The sequence below is a fragment of the Streptopelia decaocto genome (assembly GCF_964273445.1).
Source record: "Streptopelia decaocto genome assembly, chromosome: 19".
NCBI lineage: Eukaryota > Metazoa > Chordata > Aves > Columbiformes > Columbidae > Streptopelia > Streptopelia decaocto.
The window spans coordinates 4056477-4082783 of NC_138674.1; the positions used below are offsets into that span (position 1 = coordinate 4056477).

Consider the following 26307-nt stretch of genomic DNA (forward strand, 5'->3'; position numbering starts at 1 on the left):
GCATCTTGGTGGCTGCGCTGGACTCTCTGCAGCAGTTCCCTGTCCTGCTGGAACTGAGGGGCCACAACTGGACACAAGATTCCAGGTGTGGTCTCCCCAGGGCAGAGCAGAGGGGCAGGAGAACCTCTCTGACCTACTGACCACCCCCTTCTAACCCACCCCAGGTACCATTGGCTTCCTGGCCACAAGGGCCCAGTGCTGGCTCATGGTCACCCTGCTGTCCCCAGGACCCCCAGGTCCCTTTCCCCTACGCTGCTCTCTAATAGGTCATTTCCCAACTTATACTGGAACCTGGGGTTGTTCCTGCCCAGATTCAAGACTCTGCACTTTCCCTTGTTATATATATATTAAATTTCTCCCTGCCCAGCTCTCCAGCCTGCCCAGATCTCTGATGGCAGCACAGCTTCCAGTGCTTTCAGCCACTCCCCCAGTTTGTTGTGCCACCACCGGTCAGGCTGCTGTGATTTGAGCTGCTATACTCCTGAACAAAACCACCCTGGGCTCTCCCAGCTCTGGATCCCCGACAGCAGCTGCTTTTAGAGGAGATGTGGGACACATCCAGCCTGGGGGGGGCGGCTGCCTGAGCCCCCTCTCACCATGGTCCCCAGGGACGCTCAACCCGGGGATGTGGGACCTGTTGTCCCCATCCAACTTCCAGCAGAGCACAAACCAGCTCAGTTAAATATCAAACCTCACTGTAAATAATTAATTCCTCAGAACCTAAACAAAAAGAATCCAAAACAACCAGCCCCTGACACCATTTCCTCACCGCGCTCTGAAAAACTGAGGTGGGGGAAAGCCAGTAATATTAATAATAATGATCCAATCCGTAACCTCAATCTTAAATCCTCTTTCCCAGAGACAGTGGGAGGCCCATCCTGTCCAGGAAAATGATGAAGATTAAGCATTTTAAAATCAGGTCATTGCAAGGGAAGTCGATGTTTTACCGAATCCTGTTACCCCTGGTAGGTGTGTGCAGGCCGAGCGGGCTCTGCCCATGATGGGGCTGCTCAAAGCTCCAGTCCAGCCACTTCTATTCAGATCCCAGCGCTCTGGATAACGCTCCTTCAACCCCCAGCGCCTACGAACATCCTGCATTTCTGCACCCTGCAGATTCTTCCTCATCTACTTACCGGTGCCAGTCGCTATTCAAAGAAAACTCCCGAGGATTGCCCCAAAATTCCCGAAGTCGCGATGCTGCTGAACCTCCCGCAGACACGGACCCACCTCGTACACCATGGACCCCCCTTGTACACCATGGACCCGCCTCGTACACCACGGACCCCCCTTGTACACCATGGACCCCCCTTGTACACCACGGACCCGTCTCGTACACCACGGACCCGTCTCGTACACCATGGACCCGTCTCGTACACCATGGACCCCCCTTGTACACCACGGACCCGTCTCGTACACCACGGACCCCCCTTGTACACCATGGACCCCCCTTGTACACCACGGACCCGTCTCGTACACCATGGACCCCCCCTGTACACCATGGACCCCCCTTGTACACCACGGACCCGTCTCGTACACCATGGACCCCCCCTGTACACCATGGACCCCCCTTGTACACCACGGACCCGTCTCGTACACCATGGACCCCCCTTGTACACCACGGACCCGTCTCGTACACCACGGACCCGTCTCGTACACCATGGACCCCCGTTGTACACCATGGACCCCCCTTGTACACCACGGACCCGTCTCGTACACCACGGACCCGCGGCCACAGCTCAGGATTTCCACCATACCCAAAACATTTATTTTTCCAAAACTATTGCTAATGACAACGGATACATTTTGTTGCCCCGGTAGGGATTTAACATTTCCAACATGTAGACTCCTAATACTGTACAATACTGTACCAAAAACAAAATAAAACAAAAAGGATGTACCTCCATATTGTACAGTAATATATACAAAGTACAATTTTACACAGTTTAATATATACACCATATATATATTGGTGTAGAAGACATGAAACAATGGAAACAGTTTTAGCAAGAACATTCCATCCCACCATTAAACAACCGCCGTTAATAAAGGCCCAATGCGCCGCATGAGCCCGCTATTGCAGGACCAAGAGGTTTTGGCGCCCCAACTTCTCCCCCATTACAGCAGAACCCTGACAGCACCGTGACCCCCACAGCGCCTCCAGATGGCTCCAATAACTGCCCTATTTTGGCTACGTCGAGCTGGTTTTTGGAAGGACCCGCTGCTCACAAGTATTGCTGCGGTTTGGCACACGCGGGTCCAACCCCTCGGACTTTGGTTATTCGGATGACAAGACTTCGCCTGGAGAAAAAGGCTGGTGAAATCCGCTTCAGCAGCAAGTGCTGCTCATAGGAAGGGTCTGTCTATCATTCCCATTGCAAACTGCTAAATATTTACCCTGTGTGAAGCTTGGTAGATCAAGTATTAACCCAGCGGGGAGCTGCCTCCCCCTCTGCCCTCACCTCATTTTTGGCCCATCGTTGAAAAACACTCTCTTGTCTCAATCTATGCCATAGGAAGCACGAAATATAACAGGAATCATTAAAAAATAAACAACAAACTTACATTTTCCAGGCCTTGAATTGCTGTTTTGGCACCTCTAGATCCACCAAAATAAGTTATTTTAGAACCAGGCCTGGAAAATAATTGATCTGCCTTGCGCCGGGGCCGGGCCGAGGCGGGGGGTTCGAACCGCCCCGGCCTCGCTGGCCACAAGGCAGCGCCTCAAGTATTTTGCTATGTTTTCAAGTACCAGGTTGTCGTGCACGCACAGAGACGAGCAGAATGATGTGGAGACAGGGGTATTTTTGCGAGTGATGTGTCAGCTGGGATCCCAAGGTTCGGCGCCCAGCACAGCGCTGAGCGGAGCTACGGGCCTGTTCAATAAACCGCTTTAAACCGCCTTGGGGGGCGCTTGCCGAGGCCAGAGAATCCATAAAAACGCTTGTTATTTTTGTGAAAACTCAAAATCTCAAGATAGATAAATCCCTAAACTGATTTTCTCTGCTGGGCGGGCTCATTAGTGATGGGAGTGCCCAAATACTTGCATTTTCCTCTTTGTTTTTTTAAGCGGTTTTCCCAGCTTGCGGTTCATAGGCTGTTGAGCAAACATCTCATCTTAACGAGTCCATCAAATTTTCCCCACGGGTATTTTTCCATAATTCACAAGCAAACTACGCCCGGCCAAGAGCATCATCCTCACGTGTCCCCTCACGTGAAGGTGAAGAACATCTATTGAAGATTCCTATTGAAGAACATCTCGACTGCTTAACAAATCCCCAAACCTGTAGGAAATCTGGCTGAACTTGAGGTTTTGACACACGGAAGAGGGGAAATAAGGCAGCAAACTCCATCTGCAACGTCCTCTTTTCTCTTAATATCACCAGAGCTCGTCCAAGCGCCTGCGCAGCCGGTGCCGAGCGCGGGGTGGGAATCACGACAGGTGGAATTTCTTGCCAAACTCTGAAGCGTTTGGATTCGATAAAGAAATTTATGAGAACTCGGTTATCTTAACCTACTTTTGTGCAAGAACAATCTTGCCTTTAAAATAAAAGATAAAAATAAATCAACAAAACCCCCCAAAACCCAACACATGAGGTATTCATCACAGGAAACCCAAAGACTCTTTTTGAACAGGTATCAAAATACATACATATACAACGATTTTTTCTGCTGTCACAGTGCACTCTAATTATTTGATCATTTTCATTGCAATAAAATATCCGGTAGAGATAAAGTGAGAGAGTTTGATCATGTCCCACCGCTTTGACATGAAGAACAGATTTACAACTGATAAACTGCGAGCCTTTGGATTGCCATAGAGAGGCGGCAAGCGCTGGAGCACGCTGCTCAATTCCCGACCAGGGAAATCAAACCTAAAAGGTTACAGCTTCAGAAACGATGAAGATTGATCACCTAAAATCGCATTTTATTTTAAAAGTTTCGCTTTGGATTATTTCAATCCGATATCCGATGAACAAGAATCCTTTGTTCATACAAAGCACTATCAAACAGACGTACGTTATTCCAGTTATCAAACACTTCTTGTCTTTACATTTGACACAAACGTTACAGAAAAGTCATGAAAGAGGATTTCCATGGAAGAGCGAATATTTCTTCTGAATATGAAGATATGAAGAAGTAACACGGACACCTCCCCAAGCAAACCACCGGGTACTTGTCCACTCTCCACCAGTCCCTTCCACAAGGTACCCACTGGTTTTGCGGGGAGCGGCGCCGACGTTTCCAGTTCGACCTACAACCGGTCATAAAACACTCGTGGCAAAAGCCTTGTGTGTTCACAGAGTGAAGCAGACAAGCCCAACGTGCCCATTTCTGTGTGTGTTTTCCTCTCTGTGCGTGCGTGTGCGTTTTCGGCGGGCCGGCCGGACCCGGAGTGCGTGGAAGGACGCTGCCCAGCCTGCCCGTATTGCTTGCTCTAAGTGGAAGTGTCCATCACAGTGCACACCGAAAATTCCAGTTGAGTTGCTCAAAAATCCACGTTGATCCTGCTAAGCGTATTCCCCTTGACAGTAGGATTGTCCCAGAGCTGTGGATGCTGGAGATAAGCACAGTAACTCATATACAGACAGTTGCTGTTACAGTAACCTGAAAGTCTGCTGATTTGTTTTAATGTCTAATTTCCATTCATACTTCAGACCTCGAAGATGGAAAAGAACATCTCCTCCAAATGTGCTGTGCGTGGCTGGACACTTAATTCTTAGAAACATGACCGCTAGGCATAAAAATATAAAGAAAATAAGGCATTACAAATGAGTAACGAAGTAAATTTACAGAGATCCTGCTCTTGACACAGATTAACGTCGGTCGTTCACGACCAAAAAAAAGACAACAAAACCAAAAAATTCCCTCCTTAAAGTAAATGCCAGAAAATTCTGCCTGAGCACAAAATTACAAGTTTAATTCTATTTTTTTTTGTACTTTTTTTTCCCCAAAAGAACAAGTGGTTCCTTGGTGGTAGAGAGTCCATCAGACCCTGAGAGCAAAGGTCGCACCGTTGGGGACAGGGGAGGGTCCAGTGACAGTCACACACGTACCGCGGTGCTTCCCGGGGAACCGCTGCTACACATCAGCTGAAAACCCATAAGAAGAGCTTTTGCACTCAAATATTCCTGTGTTCCCCAATTTTTGCACGTTCTTAATTCAGGGCACAGAGAAAGTTGGTCTTTGAAAAATATCATTAATACGGATGTGTTAGGTCTGTAGAGACAGGGGGTGTGCGCGTGGGGAGGGACAGGGACACAGCAAAACCCTGTTCATTCCTCCCGGTAACATCCTGAATGAGTCAGAAAAGTACATTGAAGAAATTGTTCTTAGAAACGGAAGCTTCGTTTCTTCTTCTTTAATTACTAAGTGCCAATTAAAACGACATCGCAGCCACAAGAGAGCCAAGCGTGAGAAACCCATAAATTTAAGAGAAACTCAGCTAAATAGTAGAGGAAAACTACTTTTCTTATCTTGTCCTTGCCTGAATTTATTTGAGGAAAATATAGCATAGGATGTGCAGCCTTTTCTCAAATCCCAGCAAAGTTGGGGAACAAGGTGAAGTGGGTCTCCTCTCCTGCGGGATTGCGAGATCTTCTTTCCCATTGCAAGTGGCACGTGCCTTTCTAAATTCTATTTTATTTTATTTTTAAATTAAATAAACATTAGCACTGTGGAAAATTGTCAGTAGAGTACAAAAGAGTCTGCGCAGCCTGCTAGCGGCTGAAGCGTCTGCTGCCTACCGTACAAACACAAAGGATTAACTGGCAGGTCTGCGGAGTCCAACGGAGACCGAAGCCGCTCGGGGGGTCCCCGCTGTCCCCAGCAGCGTCTCCTGCAGCGCTCTATGAGAGCAGAGATCCCCAGAGCACGTCACAGCCGTCACAGCCACCGGCCGAAGCGTTTGGAACCAGAAACGGGGAGAAGATACGAAGCCGGAGAACTTCCCATCAACGTTTTCTTACAGTGCTCGCAACTGGGATTTTATAAGGATCCATCTTGATAGATGATCAAAACAAGAATGTGTGCGTTAGTAAGTGAAGTCCCATCAGAGGACACTTAGTTTTTAAATGTTGGCTTGTTTTTACATTCAGTCTCCCGAGACCGCACACCACAACGTAGCCTATGGGCTGAAAATTACACTGAAAAACAATAAAACTGTTTTGAAACATGGGAGAAAACAGCTCGATTGTCCATAAGCAACAACTGGGCTCTTTCTTATGCTCCTAAACCTCAGGAACATGATTGTTTATACTTGCACAGACACATATTACATTGAACTCCACAAAAATCTAAGAGTGTTCCAGAGTAAACTATTTTTTATGACAAGTGTCGACTAAAGGCTGAGGCTGGATGGCCAAGAGCTTTGGCCTCGGGGGGAGGAACGGGGAAGCAAACAAACAAAACCAGAGGATGCGATGGAAGTCGAGACTGACCCTTAAACCACCGTGGCACCAGCGGGCGACGTAATAGTTATAATAATAATGCACAAGAAACGGGCATGTCCAAGCTCCACGTAACCAGTGGCACCAAAACATGCAAGAGCCTAAAATCTATCCTATTGTTTCCCTGTGATAAATGAAACACGGAATATAGAAGTCACTACACCAGTACTCCAAACATGATGCCACTAAATATTTCTCTCGGTGGCCAAACACTTGACGAAGGCATCAACTGGAAACCAAGATCCAACTCTTTGCTTCTTTTGTGTATTTTCCTCCTCAGGTTCACAGTGACCTGATCCTGGGTTTCCTTTGCGTGGCACGAAGCGTTTTGCCTCACGGGTACGTGGGACGAGGTTGTCACTGCTTAGGAAGGGTCCTCAGCAGTGAGCAGCAGTTCGCAACTGACCTTCAGAAGTTCAAAAAAGAAGTTAAATAGGAATTTTTCACGTCTTTAACGGAGTCTGAAACAACACAGTTACACCCGCGGAGCAGCACTGAGTTTATCAGACAGTACAGGACTTGTCCGGAGGCTGCTGAGCCGCGGAGGAGGCGACGCCGGGGCTCGTGGCGTTCGTTTTGGGGAAAACCGTGGGTTTGGGCCGCGTGGCCGGAGGTTTCACCTGCGTGGCCATTTTGACGGATTTCACGGGCCGGAAGGTGCAGGGGATGTCGCCGGCGGTGCTGGCGCTGCGCTGGAACGCGGGCTCGGCGTCCTTGAGGAGCTGGGTGTGCAGGGGGCTGGAGGGTTCGGACGTGGGCGCCACCACCGGGGACGTTTTCAAAGGCTCCAGCGTGTCGAGCACGACGTCCGGCGTGTGCTTCACGCTGCTCTGCCGCTCCAGCTCCCGCAGCTCGTTCAGAGCAGAGTTCATAGTCGCTTCAATGTCCTGCGAACGCAAAGAGAAACGGAGTGAATAACAGCACCCCGACAGAGAGAATTAAAAGTTGGTGTTTGGGGAAGGCGTGTTTCTTTTCAGCCTCTAAACACCAACGCTCGAATCAGCTGGTGGCTCAAGGACCTTTAGGTGTCACGGTGAAACCCACGCCAAACAACGCGGCATTATATACCGAAGCCAATAAGCTGTAATATTTTCCATCAACGGGGACTCTGGTCCTTCACTGGGCCTGATGCTGTTTGGACAAGTACAATCCCAAAATGCAGCAACCAGCAGAAAAGCCTGTGATTCGGAGTGTTAGGACTCATTCTTGTCCTTTATTTTAGGCATGCGAGATTCAGGAAGGTAAATTCTTAAAGAAAGGATTGATGATTTTTTTCCCCTGGCTGATGGGCCATACACCAAAAGCTGAAATCCCTGAGCGCTCTCACTGCCTCTTTGCTTTTCCTGCTGAGTTGTCTTCCCTTTAAAGTTTTAGAAAACACAGAATATAGCAGAAACATATACAGAAATTCAAGTCAGCACTTCTCTTGCCTCTTATAAAACACCACAGTTATTAACGAAGAAATATAAAGAGAATTTTGAGATAAAAATGTGGCTTTTCTTGGAGCTACATGCTTGCTACAGCCCTCTGGTGCGGAGGATCCACGGAGAGCAGCCGAGCTCAGCGCTGCTGTGACTCACAGCTTGGCTGCAGCTTCTGAGCTTCCTTAGAGGGTTTTTCAGGGGGTGGGGAAGGTAAATCAGTCAAGGAATGGTGGAAGGAACCAGAGACAGTAATCTGACACTCACGGTCTATCTTGAGGCCAGGCAGATTTTACTTACGAAGTCAGGGAAAATATGGAAAAGGCGTGACGATTATTAGGTGGTGTTTGAACAGATAATACAGGGCAAAGAGAAACACTAATTTAACACAGCTTTTTTTTGCCCTCCCCTCCTCTTTCTTTTTTTCCCCCTCCTCTTTTTTCTCCCCAGACTCTTCTCCAGTGCAAACAATGGAATTAACGTTCTGGCAGGAAGAGGAGACAGAACAACTTTGGTTAGAGCTTAATTGAAAAAACAAAGAAACTGATTTATGTCAAGTGAAGCCTTGGAAGGACAATGATATATGAAGACAAGAAGAGCGTATAATCCCACTGGAATAAATGGGCTAAAGATATTCATAATGGCAAAATACAACTTTCCATCAGGGCATGTATCAGGTTTTTATTCGGACCTTATTTAGTACCGTTTGGTCAATAAAAATGATGTTTAATTTTCACGTATCTTTGGAAACCTACAAACTCCGGAGCCAGGCAGAGAAGTCTGGTTTTGTAACCCGAGATCCAGGCATTCCTGGGCTTTCCACAGAGCCCTCGCGTCCCGGTGCAGGCGACGCACATGCGGGCGCATCGGAGCGGGAGAGAGAACAGACCCCTCGTGGAAGAGGGAAATCACCCCATTAGGAGCTGTGGCTTGGCCAAATCTGACTTTCAGTCTTTTCATCCTACCTGTGAAAGCGCAGACGGACGCACAGACGCCCCTCGCGCTTTTGGTAACAACAGTGGCCACGGTGGCGGCTCCGACACGGGGACAGATCTCTGAATAGAGAGAATCTGTCTCAAACCAGTCTGGGTCAAAATTAGCAAAGATAAGGAAAAGTCCCAAGAACATCTTTCCCTTTAAGCTGCACAGAAGGAACTGCGGAAGATGGTTCCCCTGTTGTCTGTGTGGAGTCGGCCCCAAAAGCAGAGAGCGCTCTTTGCAAAGCAGGAACGCGTGTCAGCAACCTGCCCTCACTTCACGGCACTTGTCTCAATAAATAACTAAGGAAAACGAGCAATATTATGTTCAAAGTTGGTTTCTAATCACACACTGACCCTTGGGAGCATATAAAGATGCCACTGTGAGCCCCATACAACTCGCTGCTCCATATGCTTCCAATGTCTAACCACAGGAGAATGTTCAATTGACACCAAATACTCGACTTTTCTCACGTCTCGAAGTTACGATTGTTTAATTTTTTTGCTGACAGCATTGGAATCTGTGTAACTTTCTAAAATGGATATTTTTCTTGTTGAAATTAAATTCTGAAGAACGAACGGGGCCAAGCTTTTGTGGAGGAAGGACCTGAGTGTTTATTTTCACTCGTGGAAGCAGCTTCAGCGACTTCCACAAGGTGAGGTTGAAAAACTAGACTCAAGCGTGGAGCAAGTTAATACTGCCCTGCGAGAAGGGATACAAGGTTAAGTCAGACTTTGCATTAAAGCATCTTATTGTATGCAACATCCTTCAAGTTTCCAAACCAAATCTCCCAGGCAAAGCGCTATTTACCTGTGCAATAACCTCGGGGTCCATGGGCCGATGGTTGTTGAAGCTCTTGGACCTCCCTGCCGTCACGGTTTTCCGGATCTGCGGGCTGTCGATCCTGTTCTTCAGAGACGAGTGTCGGCTGATAGAATTGAGGCTGCCGTGGCCACTGATGGAGCATTTATCTGGAACCTCCTTGGGAAGACTTTGGCTCAGAATGGGTTGAGATGAGGGTCTGGAACCGGCTATGGCTCCTGGGGAGGCGGGTTCTGCCATTGAACTACCTAGTCCGTGGTTGTCACTTGGACGGAAGGCTCTTCTGATGCTGCCTGACTCTGGTTTCTTTCTTTGCCTTCAGTCACAAAAGCAAAACAAGTCAATACAAGCAGGTACAACATAACGGGCTGTCATTTGAAGATATCCCCCCAGGACGATACAGAGGACAATGGGAAGGGACACAGAGATACCCAGATGACAAATACACCCGGGCTCTTAGGAGTCATGGTGAAACAGTGAGATTATAAATTGTTCCGGTTTAACACTTCTAACAACAAGGAAGGCTGAGTTTCTGGCAGCTGTGCACATTCATAGCAACAACAGAAAACTTGGATGGAACGTAATTAACTTGGTCAAGAAGAAAATAACTGATATTTGAACCAAAAAAAAAAGAAACAAAACAACCCTCTGTGCCATCAACAGGTTTTGATGATGTGTTTTTATTACAGTAGAAGAGCAGAGCTACAATTTTTGACTGGAGGACACAGTATAAGTCTACTAAGCTCCTGGCCCAAGGCATCAAGTTATTGTTTTCAGAGACTGGCAAGCAAAGAACCCCCCGGTTTGGGGTTAACGATCGTTTCCAATATTTGCTGGTGGTACCAGATGTTTCTTTTACATCGCTTTAGCAGGACCATGAGGCATTATCTAACGCAGGGCTACAGATACACCAAGAGATGATGTCAAATGGATGAGTTGGTCCAAACAATTTAGTTTCTACCCCAGCACCATGCGGTCTGACAGCACGATTCCATTGAAATCATAGGAAGGCCAATGCAGCAGAACACTTTATGCCATAGGTCTGAAGCTTGGCATCCATTATACAGGGAAGGATCCATTTATATATAGCACCAGCCCCATGAATAACTGCAAGAAACTGTTAACTCCAGTAGGATTTTGGCATCCAAATAATAATTCAGTGGGTGGCACAACTGTCATTGCGAAACCATCTGATTTAATTTTGCTCAAGTCTGTTCACACATAGGTCAGAAGATTCATTCCTAAAGAAAAAACAACAAAATGAGTCTTATGCTACTATTGCTAAATATCAGTTTCCCCTAGTAAAGGGAAAAATAACTGGGGTGGACATTACCTAGAGGCTTCTTACAAACACTACGTACAACCCTACCAAAACCAGCAGATGGTGAAGCTCCAACAGGGCTCTGTTCATTACACAGAGCTCGCCGTAACTGGCAGAATAGCATATTTCAACGGCTCCGACAAGAAATATGGGAAAAGCAAGCCCAGAACCCAAGCTGATCAGATTAATAGAGCTTCACTGATTTCAACACAGCTCCGCCGGCTCCCAGGAGCTGAGGACCAGCCATTAGCAGGTCCGAACCTTTAAAAAGGATGCATTTCTGTTAACGCCTTCGTAGGCTACATTCTGTTAAATTAAGTGAAGGTTAAAAATATCCACTCCCATAAAATTGTAATTATCATATTAACACTTTCACTGCACTATAGAGATACGCGTGGGTTTTTTAATATGAAGGAAATAATCAGAATGGGGATAAGTCTGCTCTAGACTAACTAAACAACAGACTAAGATATTTAGTCTGTTCCTAGCTTCATTTCCCAGGTTTCTTATTCTGTTGAGTGTTGGCTAAAGTATCAATTTCTGGTTGAGAAGGTGAAGTTAGAGCAGCAGGGAGGTGCGTTGTGTCACCGCAAGCATATGGTTAGTAACCCAAGGTGGGAAGTGCTGGAGGAACCAAAGAATGTTACGGGCAATGCCAGATGGTGGGACTTAAGGTACATCCTTTAGCATAAAACATAACATTAGTTTCTGAAAAAAGCGCCCCCCACCCCATAAAACATGTGAAATGTAAACGAGACATGACAAAGCACAGAACACAACGAGGAATGGGAACGCACAGTTACGAGAACTCCGCTATTCCCCTCCTTCTCTCTGGGTGCTTCGCTTATAAAATAGGATGTATTTGGGCAAACAGGAACAGATGGCACCTTGGGGACAGGGAGGAGAAGTCAGTGGGGTTTGAAATGAGCATTGGCCACGCTGGCGACAGAGAGAGTGAGGACAGCAGAATGTGAGCAGGTTAGACGAGGGGAAGCAGAGAGTGATGGTGGCACCCCGCAGCAGTTACGCTTTTCCAGGGAAGGACTCATCGCTTTACAGTTAAGTAAAATAATGCAAGGCTGTTCTTACTTGTTGATGTTTGCAAGGTAAATATCTGCGACGTGACCCCCGCTCGGGCAACTGGCACCAGCTCTAGCAGTCACTTTTTCCTCCGGTGGCTCAGAATTTATCTCTATTTCAGACTTCGGGCTGGATCTTTCAGAGATACCGTCCTCACTGGGAAGGAGGAGGGGAAGGAAATCACAACCGAGACAGAACCAACAGCGCTGAATTTCACACCCAGCGCTGCAAATCCTGCCCATAGAGGACACCAGCGCTGTGCCAGAGTCTTCCACTTAAAGAATCATTACAAATCTTAACAATGAGAGGGCCTGATTTCTGTGAGCAACCTGGAGAGCCCAGCTCTGCATCTTTAACAGGCCAGCAGCACCAGGATGATTTTTATATCAATCTCCACATACGTGGACCCCTACACCTCTGGGAGCTCTGCGGGTTTCGGGAGGTCCCGAAAGGACGAACTCTTCCCCTCCTTGACCCAAACGCTCCATTCCACACCTGAGTTTTAAGCAAGCCCGCCTCACAGATGGGCTTAAAAGTGTAACATACGTGTCTTGAACGACGATATACTGATGAGGAATAAGGCCGTCAATTCCATTGTGGCGTCCCTCCCACCAGTCATCTGAGGCCCGCTGATAGAGCAAGAGAGAAGCTCCTTTTTTAAAGGACAGCTCTCGGGCAGTCCTGCCAATGTAGTCGAACTTCGCTATCGCTTCTATGGGCTCACACTCTAGGAGATAGAAGGGAATAAACAACAATTCACTAAACACTTGGGCTCAGGTAAGTAGTCAACAGTTTAAACCCACCATAAAGCAGCCTATGATGATGAGAGCATGAAATGTCGCTTCTTGAATGCGGCAGAGGGTTGAAGCGGTGAGATTCAGAGGGGAACCCCTATAACAGGGGGATGTTGCAATTTCAGCGTTCACCTAATCTCTATGTGGTGGACACATTCACATTTTCCAAGTCATCAACCCACTTATAGCGACTCGGTGTACCAGGATGGAAATGGCAAAATTAGTATATCATTCAAATAAAAGAAAAGATTTCAAAGCTGGATAGCAATCAGGTATGTTCCAGACAAAAATATGCCTAGGGTACATCTTCCTAAAGGCAGCTAAATAAACCTCCTGGGCAGGCAGGACTTCTTATTAGCACTTAGAGAGGGGAAACATCCTCTGATCCCAAGCTGCTTCAGAAATAAAGCGTCTATTCAGAAGGAAATTTCGGTGAGGTTCCCCCAACCCAGGCAAGCGGGTTCGGGCACCGCGGGCGGCCACACTGTTCACCAAACGGCCACGGAAACGAATGGAAACATTCGGTGCCGCCGCCGCCGCGGGTCGTGCGGTGATGGGGAGAGCGAGCGGCTGCACGACGTGCTCCAAACCCGCTGCGACTGCTCCCAGAGAAACCGCGGCCGCTCTGTTTCTGCCACCAGCCACCGACCCAGGTCCCCGCAGGGCTCTGATGTTACACAGCGGGACAATATGGGCATTTAGACACTCGGGAAAATCAATATGAAATTCAAGCGGATTATTTTTAAGAGTTAGAAAAACTGGCCGTTGGTTGAGTTTAAATGTAGAGTAAGCCAGCTCCCAAGCCTAGGCAGGAATCGGGGGAATGGAGATGAGCTCAACCACACAGCCCCCATGGGCTTCAGCCTCTAATTACTTTAAAGGAGCTTTAACACTGCCAAGCAGTCCATGGAAATTGAGTTCTTTCCTGGAGAAAGAGATGTGTCATTCCTCTTCCAGGACAGGGAAAGATACCCCATCTCATTCCGAGATCTCCTCAGCATCACGGGAAGCTTTTGCAGTGCAAGACCCAGGCAAAAAAGCCTGGAAGGCCAAACGTGAGCCACAGCTTTTACAGTTATCCCCTGGGAGGGCGTACACCCAAGAATTAGGCCTCCAAGGCAAAGCAGTAGCTGGGCTTGAGAAAATAGAGAGTGTAAATCCATCGGAGTGAGGTGATGGTGTCAGCCGGTGCGAGGGAGCAGAGCAAAAGCATCATCCCCCAAAGAGCCCCATTGACATCCACAGTGGCGAAGTACAAACTGACCGAGCACTGAGGACAATCGGCCACAGGACCTGCGAGATTAACCCCTAAACTGTTAACTGCTCCGTTATTAAACCAGACCCCTCAGGATTCTGTCAAATGACACGTTTCGGGTAAGCCTGTGCTCAGCATCGCACGGGTCCCGTTATCAGCCCGCGGGGGATTTGCCAGGCTGAGAAAAGCCCGGCCCGCGTTGGCAGCCCATAATAGCCGCCCTGCTCCACGCTCCCCAGAGCACATGGTTATCTGGTTTTGGCTCCTTCTTCCCCTCTTGCTTGTTTTTGCCTCTGGAGCCAGCTTCTTCATAACACTAAAAACCCGATAAAGCTGTGTTTTGGTGTCCCCCTCTGTTTGGGAAGGGGATGGGAGTGTGGTTTTGTAAATCCATCTGTTTCATTAAGAAGTGTTTATTGTTCCAGATGAGTGCGGCACTCAGGTTTCTTATGTTTCCAATTTGCTTTTTAGGACTCTGGCTTTTGCCCAGAGAAGTGATTTTAGACTCTAATTTCCAGTAGCTTTTTCCTACTACACTTATGCTCAGAGAAGAAAGCTGTACGAGTAAAGAGCACTAAGGCTAAGCCAAACAACCACCCCTGCCAGTCTGACAGCCTGTGTTAGGAAAGCAGCAGTTTAAAATCTTTCCACTCATCCACATAATTTAACAAACACACGACCTGCTTGTCTCGCAGCATTTCTGACCTCTTACGCCTGTCTCACCAAAGAGCTAAAGGAGCAAGTGCTCGGCCACACTGAAAGACTGAAGGAGCGAGAAAAAGCGAAGAGCATCCGTCCCACTGAGTTGCAGAGTCGTACGCTCCATTTCGGACCAGCGCGCCTGAAGTGTGACACTGCACGGCTCAATTAGGATGTGAGACTCTTTATTAAACCAGACCTTATGCTCCCTCAACGAGACAGGGGCCCAGCTCCCTCCTCTGCTCCAGTGCCAAACGCTCCCCTTCAAATGCTTCCTATGGAATATTCCGTGTAGGTTGCAGAGCCCCATCCAAAATGCCTCCAAATTTTACCTTGCTCAGGGGCCCCACACGCAATCTAGTTCCAGAGCTGTAAAGCTGCGTCCTTCTCTAATCTCTAACTGCTCGTTTTCCCACCGTTGTGCCCTCGCAGCCACACGAGCAACCTAAAAATCCCACGCAGGAACAATGCCAAGTGCACCCCACGGTGTTTCAGCCTGCAGACTTTAGTCCCAGGCCTTACAGACACGGCATGAGTTGCCGTTCCTCTGTTACAGCAATGAAACTGCTCCTTCTTTAGGTACCAACTCAAAAAGCGCAATTTTCATGCATTTTTAAGCAGCGAACCCTCCTTAGAAAGAACACTGCTCAAGACAGACAGTGAACTCCTGGTTCATTCCTGTGTGCTTTGTGTTCCCTCTCCACAACCTTGGCGGGGATTCGCTGTGCCAGTGCTTGACCTTGCCGAGGGAGAAGCGATTTTCCGGTGTTTCTAGCAGCGTTCAACATTGTCTCCCTTGTTACTGTGTGTGAGCTGTGAAGGCAGCACGATGCCACGGGAAAGGTTTGTTAGGCAGCTGCTGGGGGAAGGAGAGCAAAAAGCAGCACGGGAGCACAGGGCAGGGCTATGGAGCAAATTCCTAAAGACCAGCTCGAAAACGATGCCACTTCATCTGAAAGGAACGCCGCCTCCCTTCCCACCGTTGCAGCTGAGGCCGTCACGAGCAAAACCACCGCAGAACTTACATAGACAACTGCACGGGGCCGAAAGACAAGAATAAAACCATACTGTGTCCTGCTCGGGTCAGCCTGCTTTACGTGCTGGTCGGTATCCTGGGGATCACTGTTTCCCAGCAGTAACATCATCTTTTCCTCCAGTCTGGACGGGGCTCTCGTGCAGCTGTTCCCCATCACAGGAGGAGGCTTTGGAGGTATCAACAGACACTCAAAGTCTGCAGTGTCACCTTTTTCTTACGAAATATTGTGCCGTTCTCGGTGTTGGCACTGCTTTCCACTGCTCAGACAATGAATGGAACGGAGTTTCCCCAGCGAGGCCCAAAAATTACCACCAGGAGCCTCTATGCTATAACCGTGGAATGCAAAGGGATTTTGCATCCTTCCTTAAAGCAGAACTACTGGGGCGTAAAGCACCCACGATTCCCTCGCCAAAGCTCCTGAGAGATGCCCGGCACACGCTGGAACATGTCCAGCTTCGGCTCTGCGCCTCCCCCAGGACTTCCAGCTCTAAGGTCCTTCCAGGGCACAGATGAGCTCAAACAGTTGTGCAAGAGCAGCGTGTGCCCGGGCCTGTGCTGAGATACCCCTGAAAAGAAGGGATGCTTCAAAAATACTCAGGTAACTTCTAATGACTCCTGTTGATCCTATGCCTTTTGACTTTTGGGCATCGGATGCTGTATGTGATGTTTCAAGTGACTATTCAGGTTTGAACTCCGCTGTGGATCTAACTTTGAACTTAATTGCAAAGCGCTGTCTCCTCCGCCTCCCGCCCAGCGGGTTGCGCCAGTTAACCAAGGAGGCCATAGACGTACGTACCGTCGTCGCTGGTGTGGTGCTCAGCCGTCGTGTCCGGAACAGAGTCTTCTGTTGAGGCTCTCTCTCCGTGGGGACTTTCGCTACGACAGACAGAAACAGAGACAGTGCTTTAAACGGCTGGCAACTGAGTTTCCCCATTAGCAACAATCAAAGATAACTTGACGAGGAACATCCATATTGGGAGTCAATATCTGGGTTCCACTGTGACACTCTGTGGATGCATTTGCACACGCTGAAGTCAGCGTGTCTCAAAATCAAGCTAAGTTCTTATCTGATCAAGCAAACTGACCACCTTCCTTAACCTTCTGTATGCTGTCAGGAAAGTCCAGCCTCAGATCTTATAACCCAGACCTCTGGAGATGTTTACAAGTCAGATACCAGCGGCGTGTTGGGTCTGGCCCCTCTCTGCCACGCCAGAATTATTCCCTCAGCTATATCCTCCATTGCTCTAATTAGCTCATTAGATGACTGAGATACCTGCCATTTCCTGGGGGAAATTATTTCTCAACTCATAATGATATTTCCAGGTCTGAGTTTGTCATCTCCCTCCGTCCCTTTCATCACAAGCTCAAATTGCCCCATTCATTCTGCTGATCAATTCCCACAGCCAGGCCAAGCACATGGAATCTTTATTTACAGAGCACCCACCCCACCAGAGCCCTCAGTCCTGGTTTGTGTGCAGAAAAGCTTCGGCAGGATCGACAGGCAAACAAGTGGCAACCGAAGGTGATGTTTCTGTAACCGAAGGTGATGTTTCTGTAAGAAGCTACTCGAGCGGTTCTCTCGGGACAGGAGCAGAGAGGAAATGGGCAGAGGATGCGCTGCCTGTCCTGCCCGCTCACCTCACCAGACGTTGTCGATAAGGACAAAATGCGTTCGCTGCGCTCTCACTAACTCGTTAAATTAGACTTTCAATTCTCTTCACACGGTAATAACTTCATCTCTCGTTTTGGCCTTAAAGTGAGTGGTTGTGGATATAAAGCGCTCTGCCTTAGGTAATCTACCCCCCATACTCTCTAAAACGAGGGGAAAAAAGAAGGCGTAACATGTTTGGATAATTCTTGCATCGCATTATGCTTAATCCACACAACACGACGCTGCCCCAGCACCTCCTGAGTCACTACCTCAGGAATCAACCTTTCCTGTCCCTTGCAAAGCCTTCGTGCTACTTAATGAAGTTTACAGAAGAATTCGAAGCCAAACGCAGGTCCCGAGGGGCACGCGGCATTGAGGGCTAACGTTTCACACAGCCCGTGAAGCCATCCAGCCAGCGCTCCAGACCCAAACCCGCACAAAGACCATGCGCCTCTTCCCACCCCGGCCTCCAACCGCATTCTCCTCCGGAAAACCAATCCATGCTGCCCACTCAGGCTCTGCTGTGTCAGCCCCAGCTTAACGCTGGGCTTAACCCCCAGGGCTCTGAAAATACAAGGAATATATATATATTCCGCCAGAGGAACGCCATGCAAGTCAAGCGTCTACAAGCTGTCTTCACTCAGTCCCGCTGGCCGGTGCGCAGGGCTCTCCTTCTGCTGACTTCCTGTGGTGCTGGATGGACAGACAGATGCGGCACAGCCCTCAATTCGTCCCGATAAAGGCGAATAACTGAATTTGTGCTAACAGCCCTCCTGTCCTCTGCTCGGGGAGAGCTGTTTCCAAGCTCCTGGGAGATGCGGAGTACACGAGCTGCGGCACCGAGCCCAGGCAGCCCCCATGGCAAAGCATCGCCCGCCAGTTCACAGAACCACACAGAATCCCAGAGTGTCAGGGGTTGGAAGGGACCTGGAAAGCTCATCCAGTGCAATCCCCCCATGGAGCAGGAACACCCAGCTGAGGTTACACAGGAAGGTGTCCAGGCGGGTTGGAATGTCTGCAGAGAAGGAGACTCCACAACCCCCTGGGCAGCCTGGGCCAGGCTCTGCCACCCTCACCGGGAACAAGTTGCTTCTTATATTTTAGTGGAACCTCCTGTGTTCCAGTTTGCACCCATTGCCCCTTGTCCTATCACTGGTTGTCACTGAGAAGAGCCTGGCTCCATCCTCCTGACACTCACCCTTTAGATATTGATCCCCATGAATGAGTCCCCCCTCAGTGTCCTCTTGTCCAGCTCCAGAGCCCCAGCTCCCTCAGCCTTTCCTCACACGGGAGATGCTCCACTCCCTTCAGCATCTTGGTGGCTGCGCTGGACTCTCTCCAGCAGTTCCCTGTCCTGCTGGAACTGAGGGGCCACAACTGGACACAAGATTCCAGGTGTGGTCTCCCCAGGGCAGAGCAGAGGGGCAGGAGAACCTCTCTGACCTACTGACCACCCCCTTCTAACCCACCCCAGGTCCCATTGGCTTCCTGGCCACAAGGGCCCCGTGCTGGCTCATGGTCACCCTGCTGTCCCCAGGACCCCCAGGTCCCTTTCCCCTACACTGCTCTCCAACAGGTCCTTCCCCAATTTATACTGGAACTTATACAGTTCTGCAGCACCGAGACAGCTCAGTCCAGCCCAGCAGCACCGGCAAACGTAGCGGGAGCTGCTCCCCGATGGATCCGCTGGATGATGAGGATTCACTCTGCTGCTCCGTGGCAAAGAGCCCTGCGGGCAATAAAATCTAAATAGCGGGGCTGTGAGGAGGTGGAATAGGAACCAGGTGCTCCCTCCTGGCTTTGAGCAGTTTCCCTCGCTTGCTCCTGCCCTTCTCTGCTTAGCAGGGTCTCAGGGTCAGGGTGGTTAGGAAGGGCAATGAAATAAAACCAAATGCCTTTAGAAAATTAATATTACCTTCCAGGACATTTTGTCTCCTACATGAAGTGTCACCCCCACTGAACATTTCACATTTTTATTCCCTTCATCTTATGGGACGGAACCTCTTGTCAAACTTAATGTGTTTCCTTAAGGTCGTAAAGATTCTTCATCTTTTTTTTCCCTACAACATATAACATCAGCTAAAAACATCAGAGCGAAGGGTAAAATTAACAGAATTTCCAAAAGAGGCTCTGGCAAGTCTTCTGCAAACAGGGGTTAGTAAGAAGGAGCCCATGGAGGGAGCTGATAGTTAATGCTACCCTGAAACAAGTCAGGGAAACAAGGCCAGCTCTGTCACCACAGCGACTTCATTTTAAAAATGTATTTATTTTAGGGTATGAAAATAATCATTTGCATTCCTGGGACACCGGAGGAGGGAAAGAGCTGCGGGAGAAGCAGGACACAATTTAACACTCCTCCTTTTGAGAGGGAGAGATCAGCCTCGGTAGGAAAGAAAACACCTCCTTTCCTTCCCCCGCTCCCCAACCTTCCACCCCAGATGACAGGAGCCGCTCGGGCTGAATTGCTTCCAGATGTGGCTTTGCAGACTGAACACGCGGCCGGGCCCCCGGAGCTTTGAGCTGGATGGAAATGGTGATTTTGCATTCCTGCCTCTTCCCTCCCCCACCGCCGGCGCTGCCCGGAAAATTAAACCGTGTCGCAGCTTTCGAGGTTCAGCTGCAGTGACCCCTGAGTCTGAAGCAAAGGCCATCGGGACAATAAAAAAAAAGGCAAAAGCAGGAGAATAAAAAAGAAGAAGAAAAAAGAACAGATTGATTTTGGCAGCTACCACACCAGAACATCCGAGAAAAGCCCTTGCCCTTCAAGATAAGTGAGCTGGGTTTGACAAGTGAACAGTTACTTTCTATCGGCTTATTTCTTTTAAGGTGGTGACGCTCCGGAGATAACCAGAGGCGTCTCCTCTTCTGTAAAACAGATTTTTGAAAGGCTGAGCCAGATGCTTGAATCCAGAATTAGACAGCGCACAGCGCATGGCTGTACCTTGCTAATCCGTAAATAAATATCCACCCATTCATCATCTCCTCTGTCATACCAGTAATCCTCGGTGCTTCCACCTCTGCTATAGACTGGACCCTCCAGCTCCCTTGGTCCTGGGAAGATGTTCTCATGTTGGATGATGATGGTTTTGATCAATTCATTGACATGGGCTTGGCAAGAGACTTGATCGTGACCTTCAGGCACAGACATCAGCGTCGGCCCAAAGCAGATGGCTAAATTGTAGGGATCCATCATGTTCTCTTCACTGAACTGTGATAAACTGCAAAAGACAGAAGTGGGGAGGAGGGTTAACAGCAAAAAACAACATTATCATCATCATCCGCGGAGCTGGGAAGGTTCGCTTTGGGTTTGCTGCTGTTTAAAGCTGATCAGCTGGGACTTGAGTATTCTGGGTCTGCATAAAAAATGAGATACTGATGTTATCGACAGAGAACTGAAACGGAAACCTCAAAGGGAGCTTGAAAGCTCAAGGCTACACAAAAAGAGCTGGGTGCTGACTTTACAATGGGAAGATGTTCTTTTTTAATCTTCATCTTTAATTCTTCTGTATTTGAGACAGTGAGCCAGAGACAGGTCTCTGTTAGGTAAAAATACTGTCTTGCAGTCCTATTTCTCTTTCACCTACATGGTATTCAGAGAGTTTTGACCATATACATATAACCTTCTGGTCAGGACAGTTTTCCTTTGCGCTACCTCAGGCATCAAGACCACGGTACTGGAGGAAACTATTGTCTTCAAGCTCCCCAACGAACCCGATGGGTGCAGGGGAGCGTTTCACAAAAACACCCCCACCCTCCACCACCCACACTACTTAGTGCTCCTCGCTGGTGCAGTCTGACTCTTCAATAGCATTCCCTGCTTGGTTTACCAGCACGTTATTCACTTTCATTCCTGGAACTCCTTGGCGACTGCGTTTGCATTGTTGGGATGAACCTCAGCGCGGCTGACAAGCCCAGGAAGGCAGACACGGTAGGAAGCTACGGCGGCATTTGTATTAATACCTTGTTTGCTGAGATTACACGCTGCAACATTACCGGTGGTTCTGCCATTTATCCTGTTTATACCAAGCTCTACATCAGGGCCGTGGTGCTCTCAAGGATACTCACTGATTGAGGAACGCAAAGAGGTATCTCATGACAATCAGAGTGGTTTTGGGCAGGTTCAGAAGGACTTTCCGCACGTGCAGCGCTCTCTCTTGTAAATTATCCATTGCTAAAAGGGAGAAAGAGCAACACAGGTCATCGTCTCGCCATACCCACCATCCCACCCGCAGAACCTGCTGGTGAAGCCTTTGACAACGAAGGTCCCCAAAACACGTGAGACTTCCCTGCAAGCTCCTTCCCAGCGTGGGAGCGCTGGATGTCATCTGCTCCAAGAGCTCTGGCACAATAGCTCATTCAAGTTAGCTCCGAACGGTGGGTGTTTAAGAAAGGAAATTGTATAAGACTCAAAGGAAAATTAACATAGTTAAAGGGTGAGGCAAAAAGCTCTGTGTGCAGCAGCCTACTGAGAAATAAGTGGGCAGCACAAACCATCTCAGAAGGCAGAGCTTATTTCCAAGTATATTTTACTTCTTGTATGATGTGAATTCAACTCTGTAAACGCATTTATCAGGAGGAGAAAACCACAAGCCATTGCAGGAGCAGTTATCTTCTGCTTTACTTCAAAGGCTGCCGCGGCAAAGGCTGTTTCACTACTCGGACAATAGAATCATTCTTCGATTCTGAAGGACATGGCAACACTCAGGCCGTTTAAAATGAAGTTGTTCACGTACAAAAACCACCAACAACCGTCCGCCTACCAGAACCACCTTTAGAAACCATCAGAAATGTTAATAACTCAGCTGTGATTGCCCTCACCATTGATATTCTTTAAGAGGAGTGAATAGCTGGCACCTCATGGTTATGAAGCTAAATCCTGCGAAGTGGAGGTTTTGGTTTTATTCTATTTTAAAATAATCTTGTCACAAAGCACTGCCTCAGAAAACCCCATGATATAGTCCTTAAAAATCTCTTTGTTTTTATCTCCTTCCTCATTCATTTAAAAAATCGCTATCAGAACAAGGATGGCTGTAACCAGGTAAATGCCCAGACTCAGGCTAATAGAGATTAGGATATGAATGGAACGCAAACCCAGCCAAAATAAGCATAAAAAGATTATTCTGGAGCCAGGAAAAAGGGGGAGGGGAAGAGAGGAAAGCGGCAGACGAGACTGGAAGAATTAATCCTATTTCTTTTCAGATACTTACTGACGCAGGCGATCAGATCGTGGAAGATATCCTTGGGGAAGAGAGGGTGCTCCAGCCCTCGGAAATAGAGCTTCAGAACTCCCGCTATGGAATCCATGTCGTGGTCATTCTGGTCTCCAGCCAATGGATCTTCCCCTTCACAAGTAAAGAAAAACAGGCAAGAAAAATCAGAATCCGGGAGAAAAGGAGCAAAGTGGGATTCCCAGTGGTCCCAGGACGGATGATTTGTCACCACGAACACGCCACAGTTTGTCTGTGTTACAAAAGAAAAGATGCCCACTTAAGGAGTTGCTCCCTAGGGAAAACTCCCTATCAGATATAATTAGATTTAACGATGGGGCAATCCTCAAATTGAAGCTATATATATCCATTATGTGACTGAAATTACCAAAGCTTGTCTATTATCTTAATAACACCCGGGATAATAAATGGGCCACTACAAACAGGAGCATTATGCTTGATATTAACTGCCACCAAGGGTTCTGGATGAAGTAATAAACTGCAGAGAGGTTATTGTTAACTTTGTCAGTTCTGTATATCAAATGCTTTACAGAGACAAGCGAGATGAAGAAAAAACATCACCTCTTTATTTCTGCCTGTTAGCGCTGGAACAACCGGCTATTTTCCCAAGACAACCGGTATTTCTTTTATGTAAAAAAAGGTCTATTGCTGACATCAGGCTCTACCTGCACCTCGCGCTACACATTTCTCCCTCTGTTCCTGCGGATTTTAATTCTCAGGCAGATGGAGATGAAGAGAAGTGAAATGAGATGCCGCATTTCACACACGTTGCTCAAACTCCTCCCCAAAGCAAAATAAACTTGCCGTGCCTAATTAATGACTCTTTTCCAACAGCAAGCATAGAAATACACCAACTCTATTTTCTGAGAGTGATGTATCTGGGGAATTACCAGGAGCCGTGTTGTTGTTGGGGGGCTCGGGCTGAAGAGCAAACGCTCCTAAACCTGCCCGGCTTGTGGCTTTTCTTTGCCACATGGAACCATGGAATGGTTCCTCACCACGAAAATCAAATCTATTCAAAGCTACGTCAAGCTAACGGTGTCTTGAATGTGACTCTCTCATTTGCTGGTATTTAGGATAAAATGTAGCCCAGCTGTGCCTCAAGAAAAATAAAATTTCACCCTCTAGCAGCCAGTTTATTCATAAAGAGCTGGAGGAGAGGGTGGGAAAACGCAGCTACATCCAATAATGAAATTCTCTATTCCTTTAGTGTTACAAATAATCAATAAGCTACCAAATATGAGAGAAGATGGTGTTCAGAATATTTATTATACAGATGCTCTACAGGATATAAAGCACAATGGCAAACAATGGTATTCAAGGTTAATGAGCACTGGGCAAGAGTTTGGGCTGGACTGACCTCGGAAACACAAAGATTGAAGGAACAAAATATATCAAGTTGCATCCAAAACGGGCCGTTTCAGAATATTTAAACAAATTCCTACGTTTGATCATGATTTCCGAGGTACCAGAACAGATCTTCCTTACCTCTCTCAAACGCATTTTTTATGTCGTTCACTTCGACTTGTGACCCAGACACTCTGAATATTCCTTCGTGCTGCAAACCTGTGAAACAATGAGATGTTTGAGAACAATGAGATAAACTGGCACCTTCATCAGCTGCAGCGTAGATGATAAAAGAAACATCAGCAACACAGGTTTAAAAGCCATGTCTGGGCACATACAGAATATGTAAAAACAGAACCCTGCACATGGAGGAAAAATATTAACCCTTCATCATAACCTGACATAATAACAGGGTTAGAACAGCCGTGCACGTTATCTTGTACCCTGAAGGATCCCTGAAGGATTTTACAACCCCGAGAAAGTCATAAACTAACAGTCTATCAGCCAGATGTAAAATACGGCGAACTACACAAGGAGGCAGCTTATTTTCAAGAGCAATAACGCAAAGGCCCAGAGCAAATCAGCCCGTTGAAATGGAAGCATTTAATTACCCCAGCACGACCCGCTATCTGGGCTTTTCGGATTGGCTTTGAGACATTGGCGCTGAAAAAATGAGCAACGTCATTAAATCCAATTATCAAGAGGGCAACATGTTGCAAAATACCATCGTCGTAACGATTTTGTGAGTGCGTTTGGGGTGAGCAACAACCGTTACAAATCGAGTAAGGAACAAAGTACACGCTCCACACTGGGAAATCAGTTCCCATTAACTGCAGGCTTTCCAAAACAGGGAACGCCGCGATATCTTATTTATAATAATGGCTATAAACTAATAAGCTCGCTTGAATGCATCTGTGGCCTTGTCCTCTCGATTTCTGTGGCCGTTTGCATCACGACGCAATGAAACCTTTAGAAAATAAAAGTTGATTCTGTTGGCAAAGAATCTTTCTGTTGGGGATCTAAGCTAATCCAGGAATACGAGTCTAACACATAAAACCCAACGGCCCTGATTTGGTTCGCATCGCAATGTGGTTTCAGTGATTTTTTCCAGCAAACGGCCACGTGTGGCCTTAATGAAGGATTATAGCACTTGGTTCTTCCAAGCGATGATGAGAATGGGGCTCTAGATTATAGTTTCTAAAATGGTAATTTAACAAGCAAAATGAAACGGGCCCTACTATCTGGCTCTGTGTCTTGGTTAATGAAGATAAATTCAGCCCCTTTCTACATATGTTAATTAGCAGCTGTTTCACATGCTACTAACAAATGATATCGATTAAAAACGAAAACAAATTACAAGAAACGCATAAAATCTTTTACAGCATTCAAGGCTGCGAAGTTAGCCCGCCAAACAGGTATAAATCATCTCATTGCAGCAATAAGCAAGCCATTAATTCACTGTGTGGCCTCCTACATTCAAATACTTGGAGAATTCCTGCTCCCTGAGGAAGACGATGATTATTGTTGGCGAAGGCCACATTCCAGGGCTCAAAACAAGGTGAGCAGAGGTGGTTGTGGAAGGATGGGAACCTTATTTTATATGAAACAACGGGATATTGACAGAAGAACAGTATTTGCAAAGTCAAGTTATTTGCAATAAAATTCGGAAAAGCAATCACACACAATACCAACAATACAGCGTAAAAGCGAGGAATAATTTCTTTCTATTGTGGTTTCTAGGATTCCTCTGCACAAGCAGCGTGTCCCGAGCTGCTCGGAATATTTTTCAGGCTTTTCGATCCATTTGTTTGACGGAGGTTTGTCCCGGTTTTGTTAAAAAACAAGTTTCTCTTTTAGTGAATTTGCCGGTCAGCTAAAGCTTCATATGAGCTGCATTTTCCTGGAGAACCAGATACATGTTTTGGTAACATAGCAATGGAATGTGAAGTTATTGATAAGGATGGATGCACATCCTGTGAGAGGGGCAACGAGAAACAGGCTACCAAGGAACTGACCAACGGAGTATAACATCCCATTCACGTGATACTTCATAGAAAAGTGGGAGATCACGAGGATCTCATCCCTTTTCCTCATGGTGACATTAGGAGAGGACCCTGCGAGTGGTCGCTACAAACTGAGGCCAGTGACAGACTGAATCCAGCTCCGGTTGGCTGCAGAGTCCAGTCCAGGACTTCGGGTGCCGGCTCTGCAGTTGCTGGGACTTTCAAG

The 26307-nt window shown here is 47.6% G+C and overlaps 1 protein-coding gene across 7 annotated transcripts in view; it reads right to left on the minus strand.

Moving 5' to 3' along the window:
* Positions 1–1742: 1742 nt before the first annotated feature.
* The window catches only part of SRGAP2 (SLIT-ROBO Rho GTPase activating protein 2), a 92553-nt gene continuing 67988 nt past the window's right edge, over positions 1743–26307 (minus strand). For 3 of the 7 annotated variants that reach the window (XM_082069009.1, XM_082069008.1, XM_082069010.1), the window contains 9 exons: positions 24220–24297; positions 22711–22845; positions 21569–21674; positions 20497–20721; positions 16649–16728; positions 12615–12795; positions 12078–12224; positions 9656–9983; positions 1743–7333 (listed from right to left, as the gene is read on the minus strand). In XM_082069009.1, the coding sequence (XP_081925135.1) occupies positions 6950–7333; positions 9656–9983; positions 12078–12224; positions 12615–12795; positions 16649–16728; positions 20497–20721; positions 21569–21674; positions 22711–22845; positions 24220–24297 (1664 nt within the window). In that variant the 3' untranslated portion in view covers positions 1743–6949. The other 4 variants (XM_082069011.1, XR_014185693.1, XR_014185694.1 and 1 more) reach the window with 4 other exon arrangements.